This window comes from Camelina sativa, chromosome 13 (assembly GCF_000633955.1).
Source record: "Camelina sativa cultivar DH55 chromosome 13, Cs, whole genome shotgun sequence".
NCBI classification, from domain to species: Eukaryota; Viridiplantae; Streptophyta; class Magnoliopsida; order Brassicales; family Brassicaceae; genus Camelina; species Camelina sativa.
This window is the reverse complement of record NC_025697.1, coordinates 20,485,020-20,499,080: the sequence shown is the minus strand read 5'-3', so window position 1 is coordinate 20,499,080 and position 14,061 is coordinate 20,485,020. Positions and strand designations below refer to the sequence as shown.

At 33.9% G+C, this 14,061-nt stretch overlaps 2 protein-coding genes and 1 pseudogene across 2 annotated transcripts; 1 reads left to right on the top strand and 2 right to left on the bottom strand.

The window, feature by feature from the left end:
- On the top strand, window positions 991-3,511 carry LOC104738425. Its single transcript, XM_019234608.1, has 4 exons — window positions 991-1,342; window positions 1,475-1,986; window positions 2,095-2,967; window positions 3,050-3,511. The coding sequence occupies exons 1-4, from the start codon at window positions 991-993 to the stop codon at window positions 3,509-3,511; spliced, it is 2,199 nt and encodes a 732-aa protein (XP_019090153.1).
- Window positions 3,712-7,218, bottom strand: LOC104738424 (annotated as a pseudogene).
- Window positions 9,489-10,152, bottom strand: LOC104737268 (putative lipid-binding protein AIR1B). Its single transcript, XM_010457401.2, has one exon. It carries the CDS (start codon window positions 10,086-10,088, stop codon window positions 9,747-9,749), a length of 342 nt encoding a protein of 113 aa, XP_010455703.1. The 5' UTR covers window positions 10,089-10,152; the 3' UTR covers window positions 9,489-9,746.

Below are 14,061 nucleotides of genomic sequence, written 5' to 3'. Positions count from 1 at the left end.
TTTTTTTTTTTATAAAAGTCTGCCATACAATTAATGGCAGATTAATTTGTAAGTGGCAGATTTATTGTCGATGGCAGTTTTTTTTTTTGCAGACTTATTTTAGATGGCAGATTAATTTGCAGAGTTTGACGGCAGATTTCTTTTCTATGGCAGATTTATTTGAAGTGTGTAACGACAGTTTTTTTGTGAACAACAAATTTTCTTAACGCGACAGACTTATTTATAAAGCCATGACAGATTTTCATTGTTTTAATCAATTTTCTAGGAATTTTGTGGCAGATTTTTTATGATTGTTGTAACAGTTTTATTTTTCACTTAAAAAATCTGTCACATTGCGACAGATTTATAAACGTAAAATTAATTGCTAGTTTGACATATAGTGGTGACAGATTTTTTGTAAGTTATGACTGATTTTTGGATTGATGGAAAAATCTGTTGTTTGATAACAGATTTTCGAAAGTCTTTTTAAAATTGCTATATTGACCCACATGCACAATATACGTTATGGCAGATTTTCTTATGTTATGACAGTTGTTTTTTCCTACTAAAAAATATGCTGCTTGATAACAGATTTATTATATATGAATACAATGATAACAGATTTGTTTTATGTTGATATAGTGACAGCAGATTTTTTTCAGGGGTAATGACAGATTTATTAGTGCCTTTTTAGACAGATTTTTTTTAAAGTTAAGCGACAGACTTTTGTAGCAGTTGCCATATATGGCGAGAATCTAGGGTTTACCTTTTTTTTTCTCTTTTGTATCGTGCCTCCCCTCCCCCTATATCGACTGAAATTTTTTTTCTCTTTTGGGTTCATCTTATTTTTTCCATAAATTCCTTCTTCCTCTTCTCCAATGTGGATTTAATCATGCTTTCTTTCCTTTTGGGGTTCATTATCGACTTCTCTATTATTTTTCTTTGAAGGTGGTTTTTTTTTTCCATCCCTTCCTTCACGTTTTAGAGTGATTGTTACACAACCAAGAGAATATGAAGCATGTGATTCTCGTTTGTGGTAATTGGATCTTTGACAACAACAAATGGTTGTTTGTTGTTGATAATGAAAGGGGTTCACGAATTCTACAATGTAACGATCAAAGCAGATTTGATGATTGCATTGAAATGGTATATGAGGATTACAGGCTGGATAACAAGGTATTTGATGTTGTCTTGAGTTACAAGATCTCGAAGAGGTTATTGCAGGATTTACCCAGTGATACACCACCAGTTATTATCGATAATTCTCGTCAGTTGCACACTTTTCTGGGACAATTGGAAAGGGTTACAGGTCGACTTTGTGTTGAAGTGAAGAAGAAAATACAGACTGATTTGAATCACAAAGGTAAGAAACGAGGAAGAGATGAAAATGATCAGGTTGGAGAAGAGTATCTTGATATGGCCATCGACACAAATGAAGAAGAGATCGATGAAGATGATAGTAGATTTGATTATTGTGATGATTCTGACGGAACAGATTCTGATGATGAGAATTTTACCATGTATGGAATTCCACCAGAAGAAGAGGATCATAAATTGCCAATGAAGAACAGAAGTTCATCTTTTTATATTGAAGAAAATAAGAAATCTGTTGATGTCTCAAAGGTAGACTTGTCTTCTGTGAATTTGGCTGTTGGGCAAATATATGATACAAAGGAGCACCTAGAAACACGTTTGAAGATACTAACCTTGGTACAAAGGTTTGATTATTTTGTTTACAAATCGAGACCAACACTATTGATTGTCAAGTGTTGGGTTAAAGGATGCAAGTGGAGGGTAAGAGCTGCAACAATAAATCACTTTCCAAAGTTTGAGGTCCGTGTGTTTATTTCAGCACATACATGTTCTGTAACAGAGCGCTCTACACGTGCCCGACAAGCAGATCATCATATTCTAGGAGAGTTGTACAAAGATTTTGTTGGTGGAGTTGGTCCCAAGGTACTGCCAATGCATGTTGCTGAAGCGTTAAATAAACGCTTTCAAATCAAGGTATAATTTTTCCATTTATTTAGCATTATTTTGATTATTTTGTTTAGCTTTAGCATTATTCCGTTTTTTTTTTCACAACAATGAAAAAAAAATATTTGTTGATGATAGATGGATTATTGGAAAGCATATCGAACGTTAAGGCATGCTCGCGAGTTGGTCAGGGGTAGTCCAGAGAGTGGTTATGAGCAGCTTCCTACATATTTGTATATGATAAAAAGGGCAAATCCTGGAACTTTTACACAGCTTGATGTTGATGAAGCTCAAAGATTTAAGTACTGTTTTCTAGCATTTGGTGCAAGCATACAGGGATTTCCGTTTTTGAGGAAAGTGGTTGTTGTGGATGGTACTTTTTTACAGGGAAAATACTTAGGGACACTACTGACAGCAACAGCTCAAGATGGCAATTTTCAGATTTTTCCAATTGCTTTCGCCGTGGTTGATACAGAGAATGATGAATCATGGGAATGGTTTTTCAAGCAACTCAGCTGTGTGATACCTGATGATGAAAGTCTTTCCATTATTTCTGATAGGCACAAATCAATTGGGAAAGCTATTAAAAAGGTTTATCCGAAGTCTAGTAGGGGAATATGCACATACCATATGTACAAGAATATTTTGGTTCGGTTTAAAGGTCGAGCAGAATTTGCTTTGGTTAAAAAGGCGGCAAATGCTTTTAGACTTATCGACTTTCAAACCACATTTGATCAGATAGAAGCCATGAATCCAGCACTACATGAGTACCTCGTAAGGGCTGATGTGCGTATGTGGACTCGTGTACATTTCCCAGGTGATAGGTACAACTTGCTTACAAGCAACATTGCAGAATCAATGAATAAGGTCATGTCACATGCTAGGAGCTTTCCTATTGTACAACTATTGGAAGAAATAAGGTCCATGATGACTAGGTGGTTTTCAGATAGAAGGACTGATGCATTGAAGATGACAACAGACTTGACTCGTGGTGTAGAGAAAATTCTCCAGGTCTGTTCGTTTTCATCCTTTCTTAGCAAGTGTGTATGTTATACAACTAAGTTTCTAATATAATGTCGCTATTATTTTATAGGGTCGTGTGGACTATGCTAAGTTACTTACTGTCCAAGATATCGATGCACACCAAGTACAAGTAACAAGTGGAACATCTCTGCATGTTGTCAATTTGAAAGATAAAAAGTGTACGTGTCGCAGGTTTGACTTGGAGAAACTCCCTTGTGCACATGCAATTGCGGCCGGTGAATTCAGAAACATTTCTCGCATTTCAATGAGTCATCCTTATTATCGGAAACACTACGTTTACACTTCCTACGAGAATGCCATCATGCCAAGGGAGCTTGATAAATCTGTTCCTGGACATGTGATAACGAAGGTATGTAGACCACCGATTCCAAAACAACAACCAGGTAGACCAAAGAATTCAAGAATCAAATCAGCATTGGAAATTGCAATGGAAAAGAAGAAGCCAAGAAAACAATACACATGTGGTAATTGCAACCAAGTAGGGCATAATCGCAAGACATGTACTCTATAATTTCCTAGTTTTTGTTATCTTCCCAAGTTCTCTTTATTTTTTTGTTGAAAATGACAATGCTTTCATTGACATAGAATTCTTTTTAGTTCAAAGTTCTTTTATATTCTCCACTTCTTTTGTTAGTAACAATTTAAAATTTAAAATGAGTATATTATCATCGTTCACGTTCAAATTCACATGCAAAAGAAGAGTAGTCTTCAAGTTATATTATCATCATTCACGTTCACATTCACATGCAAAAGAAGAATAGTCTACAATTATAATGTTATTACAAAACGTAAGGCAATGAAACAAAATAGTCTACAAGGACTCATCAACTAGGGAAGGGATGATAACAGCTCGAGGAGGTGAATCAGTCATATTAGGTGGTATGGCTAATTCTCTGACTTCGTCGTATAATTCCGCTGCAAGCTTAATCCGAAGAGCCAACATGTTCTCATCGCAAAGCCCATCAAATGTTTTCCCAAGAGCTAAACATTCAATGTACTTAAGAGCATACACACCACAATCACCTGGATTTTCATTCCGAGGAACATTTTTCTTCACCCTTCTCAATTCCAACATTGCTCTGCTCTTTTTACGGTTTGTCTCAGGAATCATGTCACTTAACATCGCAGGAATCATTCGCCTTAAAGGCAAACATGCAATGGCCATTTGTTCGTCATTCACCAAGGTTGGTATGCTATCATAGATGTGAATCTTCTTACCTCGCAAGTCAATATCCAAAGCCACCCAATGGTTCCCATTGACAAAAAGACAAGCGTATAAGTTATCCACATCAATCCACCACTTCTTGTTCGTAGCTGACTCCTCAGGATATTCACCAAAAACGTGTTTCACATAGGAATCCCGAAACACAAAATTCTTAGGCCCCATATCAAACTGTATGTAGTCCTTCTTCAATGTAGTCATCAGATCTTGGTCTAAGAAAGCTATGCGCTCTTTAGGATACGGACAAGGCTCACGCATATATCTTCGCCGGAACATAGCCATTGCACAACCCATGTGCTACATTCAAAAAAATAAAAACTAGAATAAGCGAAAATATAGTATTGAATAAACGCCTATACTAAATTATCAAAAATAAACTTACATGTTCTGTCAACCATCCATAGTCATAGCTTGGCCAATGTTTCCTTGGAGTCATAATTTTCCAATAGAATCTCACAGCTGCGTTGCTGGTGCTAAGTGGCTCTTCCCTGTGAATATAAGAAAAAGTTAGTACATATATAGATAATGATAGTAACTTTTATAAACTATTCAGAGTTGTTGATATATACTTATCAAGGCTGAGAAAATCCAGAAGTCTCTGATGTTTCTCATCATCTACAGGCTTAAGATGATCGCCTAACACATTATCACCCCTTGTAATGATCCGCTTGACTGTCGAGTTACCAAGGTAAGGATACTTCTGCGATTCTGCCAACTGGGGCACGCGTCTAGAAGTCTTCAAAGGTCCAGGTCCATCCAACTTCGTCAAAGCCTCTCCAAGGCGGTTTAATGTCACCTCAAGTTTTTTATGTACCAACTGATCCTCCTTGTTGGACCATGTATCTTCAGAACTGGAAGCTATTTTCAATTTAGCTTTCTGAACTTGGGTAGTAATATCCTCAACATCGTCAGAAGCAAGACCAGTAATCTTCTTTATCTTGGAAGTTTCCTTCTTCCCAACCTTCATAGATTCTTTCCTCACCACCCTTTGAACTGGAAATTCATCTTGTGATGTCTGCTTCATCTCAACAATCCATGACTGCAACCAAACAGAACATTCCAAGGAGGTAAGAAAATCGAACATGAGAAGCAAAAACAATCCATGATATGTTTAAGAAAAAAACAAACAGAACATGAGAAGTTTAAAAAAAACAGAACATGAGAAGTTTAAAAAAAATAGAACATGAGAAGTTTTATAAATTCAGAACATGAGAAGTTTTTAAAAAATAGAACATGAGAAGTAAAAAAAAAACAGAACATGAGAAGTAAAAAAATAAAACGACGTGATCGAGTTTTTTAAAAACAGAACATGAGAAGTTTTAGACAACAACAGAACATGAGAAGTAAAGGAAAATGTAACTTACAGGTGCTTTACTTATTCCCTCATCATCGTTAATGGTGTGCGAAGTGGCATCATTCCGTACATCAGCGTCTTTTGGCTCTTTTCTTTCTTTCTCCAATGCTTTAATCCTCTCACCCATCTCCTCTTTGAACACCGTCATTTTTTTTTCAACGAATGTTTCAAATTTACTCTCCAAAGCATCTATTCGACTGTTGAGTGTTTTGCCCAAGTCAGAAATAGTCTCATTCATTTTCTCAATCGCCCTCCAAATATCCAAAGAAATTGACTTGTCATCCTTACCATCCTACAATAACATGTTCATTAATATCATAATAGAGAAGACAAAAAATGTTAATCAATTACGGTAAAGGAAAACGAAACCTTACCTCCATGTTGGTTACATTTTCTCCTTGTTCACATTTAGGATCACTATCTGTCAATCTTTTTTTTCTTAGGATTGCACCCTCTGTTGTCATTCACCTTATCAGCTTCAGCACTTCTTTTCTTCTTTTTTGAACTTATACCAACTGTTTTGACACAACTCCAAGCATCTAGAGACAAACGGTTATGAATGAGATCTTTAAGTAGCTCGTCTAGGTGTAGATCCGTATGCTCATCTGTGTCAGGCCATAGAGGATACATGTTTTCCTCTGAAACATGAACCATATGCCTAACACGAACCTACAAGCCATGAATAAAGTGATTAACACTGGTAATAACTTTAAATTCACACAAATTATTTGTTGATGTCAAAAGTATTTTTGTTTAAAAAGATAGTAACAAACTAGCACCACTACTAAACTGTCCATGCAACTTCTTCTCGTTTTGGATGAAGTTTGTGAAGTTGATACGTTTTCGAGATGATCGCCAATCAAGAAGTGGAACACCAGTGGTTTCTATCCTTCTAACCCCATAACTTTCTCCTATTCCAGTAACACTCTCATACAACCAAATTAACAAAGCATGAACACACCCGTGTATGGTGTATGAATCTCTGTCATAGTCAACCATCTTCACAGAATTCACTAGACTACTAAAAGCAACCCGACCCCATGGATGTTTTTCAAAAGCAACTGGATCTAAAACTCTCTTAGCGGTTGCCAACGGGATTCTAGATGTATGATGAATTCCATGTACGCATACTGACAACAAACATAACCTACCAACCATCATTCTCTTATCAAGATGTCATGTTTTGTTAGAATCAATAACCTTTACCAACTCACTCCACATAGGACCATCAAGGGTTGTTGGTATTTTCATTTCTTTCCAGAAATCATGGTGATCAACATCAAAGTTCTCTAAAAGGTCAAATGCATCACAATTTAACCTTGTTATCTCTGCAAACTCATTTAAAGAAAATCTAATTGGCCTATTATCGATCAAAGACCAAACCTCATGAATGTTGTTGATTCTCAGCTGATGTGTGAGTAGAAAGTGAACTCTCTGCGCAGCCCAGGTGTATTCCAATTCAGCAAACTTTATAAACACTCCAAGAGATGAGTCCTTGAGTTTATCCCACACGTCCACCCCTAATCCTTCTCTCAAAATTCCAATTTTGGACACAAAACAATTGTGGTTCATGCTCCTATGTTGGAGAGGCGATTTCCCTTCTTCATAAAGTAGAGGAGGATATTTGATGATATTGCTTGATGATGCCATTCCTAAACATAAAAAAAAAAACAGTTAGGATAAAACTAAATCATTCACAAGTTGGCAGTTTTAAAAAGACACACACACACACACAATACTTATATAATATGAAAGAAGCTAAAACATAAGAGGAAGTAACGAAAGGGGACCCAAAAAAGTACAATGCATCATTCACAATGTGAGTTCTTATTATATATTACCGATGAAAACAATCAGAAAAGAACAGCATACCAAATAAAAAGCTAAATGAACCTAAAAGAAGCTGGACGAATGCTAAACTGGGTTTCCTTTAAATTGTGCTTGGAACTGAAGATCTGAATCATCAAAAATACAATAGAGAAATTAAACAGTGAAGATAAACACTTATCATGTTCACTGGACCTAGCCTATCATGTCTCTGTTATGTTTTTGAAAATAGATTTGACGAAAAGCAAACTATTCGAACTGTTGACTTCAAGATTACTAGAAAACCAAACAATTCAAAATTTTAGTACTACTAGGTAAAATAAGTCGGGTTGATGGACTCATCCGTATTCAATCCAACAATAGAAAAGAAATCAGTGTAGGTCTAAGCGGATTTAACCGAAAGAATTGGCGCCTCTTATGGGCGCTCTAAGTTTTGAATAAATAGCTATGATGAATGAAACAGGGGGAGGAGGGAGAGAACTGAAAACATACCGGATTTATGAAGAACCACCGACCAAAGCTATTGGTTCCACGCCAAAATCAAATCAGACTTCAAAAAACGAGCTTGAAGTGGAAACCAAAACTATTGAATAACAAGACCCAAAACAAAATCAAGGTTAATACAATTTCAATCAACTGAGTAATCGATTCTATAAAGGAAAAAACACAACCACCCACCGAATCCGAATATCAACAACCACCGAATCCGAAAATCTACAATTTTCAGTTGTACAAAATCACTCTGACCAAAACTAATTTAACAAATTAAGGGGAAGGGAAGACATGTGATTTGATGGGTCGTTTTTGTCCTGTCAATTAAGCCAAAAAGCAACAAAAAGGAAAGCTTTCATACCTCAAAGGGTGTAACACTGGCAAGGGCTTGAAGAACACCGGCGCCGAATCCGAAAATCAACCACCACCGAAGCCACTAGGGTTCTTAATTCGCCATCGGAATAAACGACCCAACACCGTTGCCGTCGGAATAACGAGCCAACGCTGACGACCTCAGAATCTCGCTGGACTGTAAAAGCTCTTCTTCGCCGGCGGAAGAAACAAAGCCGATATCGGTTTTTAAAAAAAAAAGGATTGTCGGGGTTTTTTAGGTGAGAGGTTTCACTCTGAATATTTTTATTTTTTATTTAATCACTTAGTTTTTATTTTCTAATTCAATTTAATTGGGCTTTTGGTAATTTAGACACAAAGTTGTGTCAATCTAGTTTTCTCCTAAGAGAGGGTGTCAATCGAGCAATTTTTTTTTCCAAATTGTGTCAATCTAGTCTATTTTCACTATAAATATTTATATTCTTGGTTAAAAAAAAACATTTATATTAGTTAAGTACTCTTTTGTAGTTTCGTTTGAGATTTAACCAGCTTTTAGGTTTAGTCCGATAAGGTCATTGTGAGGTCTGTCTTTAAAGGCTTGACTGGTTTAAATGCAGTGAATGCAGAAATTTGTACAAGTGAAAGGTTACAATTTCAAAGTGTTTATAGTGTTTTGAACGAAAGAGTATGACTTAGCATTTGAAAAATGAATGCGCTTGCAGGAGTTTTACGAATAATTGATCCACAGATGCAATAGCAATTCAAAGATACCAACTGAAACAGTCAGCATTTTGGTAAATAACTTCTATTAAGCATGTTTTAGAGTTCAGAGTACGTAGCTTATTCTAAATAAGGATATATGACTACAGTTAACTTTCCATTAATTATTTTATCATAATTATCTTTCGATATATAGCTCATTCCCCGCACGTACACTGTAGGTTGGTTAAGTCATTGAGATTTTGTATTAGTCGGTATTTACAGGGTGAGTGGGCAAATGAGTAACAAGAGTACAAGACTGTTTTAGATTGAGTACTTAGGGTTATAACTTAAACTTATAAGTATGATATATGTATGTAAAAGCAAAATGATCAATAATATGTATATGTGTACCGACCATGTGGTTTAAAAGCCCTAGCAGGCGATCTGAAGGAACGAGTTTGGAACGAAGTGTGAAGTATACAGTTTCCAATATTGGTGCTATTTCATTCGCTATGTTAAAATTTAATTATAGTAAGAAGTGAAATTTTTGCCCAAAAAAAAAAAATGGTAAGAAGTGAATTTATTTATCGAGTTCGAAAGACACAGTTACAAAGAAGAGATGGAGGAACAATTAAGCAAAGGAGTACATATTTGCCGATAACAGTCACAGACAAACTGATTATCCATTATTGCATGAGAACGTACGTTTATTTCAAACAGTTCAAGAAAAATACAAAAAAACAAAAAAAAAATAATCACCTTAATTAAATAAAACAAGAACTTAAGAAAGTAGGTTCCAAGAGTTCATAAGTATTCAACTTAGGCGCACTGGAAGTTCGTTGGAGCTTTTCTACCGCAAACATTGAGGAGTACGCTGAGATTAATGGGAAGGTTAAGGTTGATTCCAAGAAGGTTAACCTTGAGCAAAGTACAGAGGCAGGCTGCAGCCTCAAGGTCAGCCAAGCCTTGGATGAGAGAGCAGCATGGCTTTACTGGTGGGTTTCCCAATGTTAAGTCAACTAGCTTGAGCACATTGGCGCAAACACCGAGCTGTAGAGAATCTTTAGGACAAGACCCTGTGCTTGGGGTGGTCGCAGAGGTGAGAGTGAAGAAGAGGAGGTTGAGGGAAAGGAAAAGTGCAAGGGAGGTTCTTGGAGCCATTTGTTTCTGGAGGTGAAAAGGCTCAAGAAGTAGTAGTGAGTTTAAGTTTGTTTGAGATTGGTGGAGAGAAATGTTAAGTGTTTAGTGGGTATTTATAGTGTTTTCATTAGGAGAGAATGTGAAGGTTTAATTGATAATTTGTCTTTAATAGTGGATTAGTTGACTAATATATTTTTATAGATATAGTTTGATTATTAAGGACAACTTACTTGTCATCAACTCATCATTGTCATCGTTCTAATTTTAATTAATCAAATATATTGTTTTCACTTAGGAATTAGTTGTACAAAGTCTCATAAATTGGTTGTCACCCTTTTTTTTTTTTTTTTTTAATAAGCATAATACTTGTGTTCTAATTGTTTTGAAGCATAATACTTGTCATCTGTTTCTTTCTCGCTATTTATGAGATAAATTACCATCTAAAGCCTTAGACATACACGGTGGCTATTTCAAAACATGAGCAATATTCTAATTAGTACATAACTACTTCTAATTATTATTATTATTTTTATTATTATTATTATTATTATTATTATTATTATTATTATTATTATTATTATTATTATTATTATTATTATTATTATTATTATTATTATTATTATTAAATATAATATAGAGGTTCTATGAAGAATTTCCAAACCTTCTCCAATGGTGGGTTGTTAGAGGGATTTTAAGTGTTTTAAAGAAAAATATTTCAAAAGAAAAAAAAAGAAAGATAAGGGACATCTTTATAAATTACAACAGTACATAAGAGACTAAAAATTAAAACTCACCTTTGGCCTTGCTTTTAAACTAAGGCCAACCATTAATAATAGCTATCACTCTATTTTGTTTTCTTAAATTACATATTTTATTATTTTTATTTTTATTTTGTTGTGAACGAGAAGATGTTATATGATCTAATTCCAAAAGTCATTCGAACTAACAAGTAACAACCTTTGAATTTTTGCATGAGATTTTTACCAGTTGAGCTATACATTCTTGATCACACTTCTATTGCTACCTTAACATTTCTATTATTACCTTAATAAAGAAAAATTATTCCGAATTATTAGTATATTAAGCAAATATATTATGTACATTGCAAGTGTGTTTTGGGCACCCTCGGCCAATATACTTAGCACATCTAAAGACTAAAATGGAATTATTGTTCTTTAGTCCTTCACGCTGTCCATGTGAACATATCTTATCCTTTAACAAATCTCTATGTCACGGGGTAGACTTATATCACCATTATTTCTAAAACAACATTGTTTACACATAATCTCACACAAAGACAAAGTTTATGACGACCTATCAAATCATTACGTATAACAGATAGACTAGTTTGGTTATTTTTGTTTGGGTTAAAATATAAAAATATCTCAAATGTATATTTTCATTGTATAGACTTTCCCCACTTTATGAGATGGTTAAACACAAATTTGAGATCAAAAAGGTCAATTTGATAGTTTGGAACAAAAAAAAATCCAAATTCATCCAAAATTATATGTAGTTTATATGCAAATTGTAACACTTTGATTTTAGGAATTATGGTGATGAATGCAGAAAGATTTAAAAAAATTGATTTGGTTACTTATATTGTCAAAGTGCACTTATCTTTTTAGTAAACCATACTAAAAAACTCCACAACTAAGTGTACTTGAATTGCAGCAATTCCAAAATGGATAACTTTCCAAAAAATTGATTGCCGACACCGTATAATTTATGAAAAGTTTGTAGGGTCGGTAAAAAACCTTTAAAACATCCCAAATGTAGCGTACTCGCCATCAAATCAAGATGGATACAGGGCCGATAGAAGACGTGAAGTAAATTAAGAAAGGTGGGGGTAGGGTCGTTTCAAAAATATTGGTATGTATAAACCTAAAAAACCTAACTAATTTAATTTAGGATACACATACAAGAATATATGATATTTAAAAACCTATGGTTGTGGATTTTAGTGTTTTAATCTTTTTCTTTAGTTAAATTATGTAATATTTATAGTTTAGATTTACTTGCTGATGTAGTTACATTAAATATATCTCTTCCGGATATCATTTGTTTCTATATTGAATGAGATGTATGTGCGATTGAATGAGATGTATGTGCGAGATTCTACTATTTTATCCTTTTGCTGAATAAATAACTTATTGTTTCGTGTATGGTGGTGATTATCTTATCATATTTGGATTATAAAATACGGTCGAATTACCTGCCAAAATGTGGTTCACGGGTAGTAGCTTGCTACAGCCTATAGGAGAGGTGGAGAATGTAGTTATTCCTTCGACATGCTAGTAACAATATGATAATCATCATTCCATATTATTCTTTTTTTAATAAATTGATCAATTGATTGGTCCACTATATTCTTTTTTCTTCTAATAATGAATTTCTCATTAGTTAACTACATAGTATTTCTAAAAGAAGTGAAAAATGAAAAAAGTTGGTATGGTTCAAAACTTCAAATAGTTTAAACCAAGTAATATGTTGTGGTGATTATCGTCTTCTTGTCTCTTAAGAAAATCCTATCAAAAGGCGAAGTTAAGAAAATCCAATCAAAAGGCAAAGTTATGGTTATGTTTATGCATGTTACCATATGATTTTAGGAGATTAACATATATGTTTCCGTTTTGTTAAAATATATATATATATATATATATATATATATATATGTTTCCATATGAATTCTTTCGGTTGATAGAAGATAAGTAAAAACTGTAGTAAATATTATCGATATCTTACAAAAAGGATTTTAAAACATATTTCTGTACAATATAAAACCTAGAAAATCAATGATCAAAAACAATCATTAAGTTAAAACGAAGTTGAAATTTTTCTGTATATTTTTCTTATTGAGTGAAAGTTGACCCGAAATTTATGGGATTTGGAACGATTTGATTCACATAAACGATAGTACAAAATAAATCATGATGCTTAGGTTTCAGAGGATGTTACTTGTTGTTACCAAAAACACATGCTGCGCACTTCATAATATTCGTTTGCAAATCATAATTAACCCAAACTCGCCCACAACGTAAGTTCAGATATTCAATAGAGTATTGGTGTTCATTTGAATTCTCATCAGGTCGGGAATTTAAGGTGAAAGAAAATAACTCTTAGTTCTCAACGGGTCAGAATTCAAATATGAAAGAAAAATAATTTTAAAAACTAAGAAAAAATAGAATTAGAAGATCAGAAAGAAAGAAATATTTAATGTATTCATCCTGGATTGGTTTTGAATCAGAAATTCATATAGTGTTATAGTTTGACATATGCTAACCCATATCAAACAGAAAATTTCCTAACCCAAAATTAATTCAATCGGTTGAAACCAGTGTTCAAGAAAGCGGTCTAGGCGGCCGCCTAGGCGCCGTCTAGGCGGTAGGCGCTCAGCAGACGCCTAAATGACCGCCTAACCCGCTTAAAATTATATACATTTTATTTTAATATTTATTTTGATTTTTAAATTACATATAATTAAATTATTATGTTTTATATCTATATAAGTAATTATAAACATTTATATGTTGTTAATATAACTTAAATAAATGTATTTTTCTTACCGTTGTTTATAATTTATAAATTTTTTATTTTTATAACATATATTTTAATATAATTATATATATATAATGTTTTATGTTGGAAACGCCTAAACCGCCTAAAAACCGTTTAGGCTCCGACTAAGCGTTCTAGGCGCTAGGCGTTGGGTCACCGCCCAGATACCGCCTAGCGCTTTCTTGAACACTGGTTGAAACTGATCTTACCAAACTGAACCAAACTTAGTGTTATATTCTGGCGAGGTTATAGCTTGAAGAGACTCCTAAAATATTATATAAAAAACAATAATCAATTTATTGATTACTAATAGATTTTGACTATGAAATTTATAAAGCAAACAATATGTATAAATACAACAATCATAATCCAAACTCCCTACATGTATATATATATATATATATATAGTTCACATATAAAACATTTATATGCTAAA

What these genes read in the sequence shown, in the direction of transcription:
- LOC104738425 (XM_019234608.1), top strand. Translation starts at nt 991, where the DNA reads ATGAAGCATGTGATTCTCGTTTGTGGTAATTGGATCTTTGACAACAAC. An exon ending in GACTGATTTGAATCACAAAG is followed by an intron (nt 1,343 to 1,474) that starts GTAAGAAACGAG and finishes CTGACGGAACAG; the next exon opens with ATTCTGATGATGAGAATTTT. An exon ending in ATAAACGCTTTCAAATCAAG is followed by an intron (nt 1,987 to 2,094) that starts GTATAATTTTTC and finishes TGTTGATGATAG; the next exon opens with ATGGATTATTGGAAAGCATA.
- LOC104737268 (XM_010457401.2), bottom strand. Translation starts at nt 10,088, where the DNA reads ATGGCTCCAAGAACCTCCCTTGCACTTTTCCTTTCCCTCAACCTCCTC.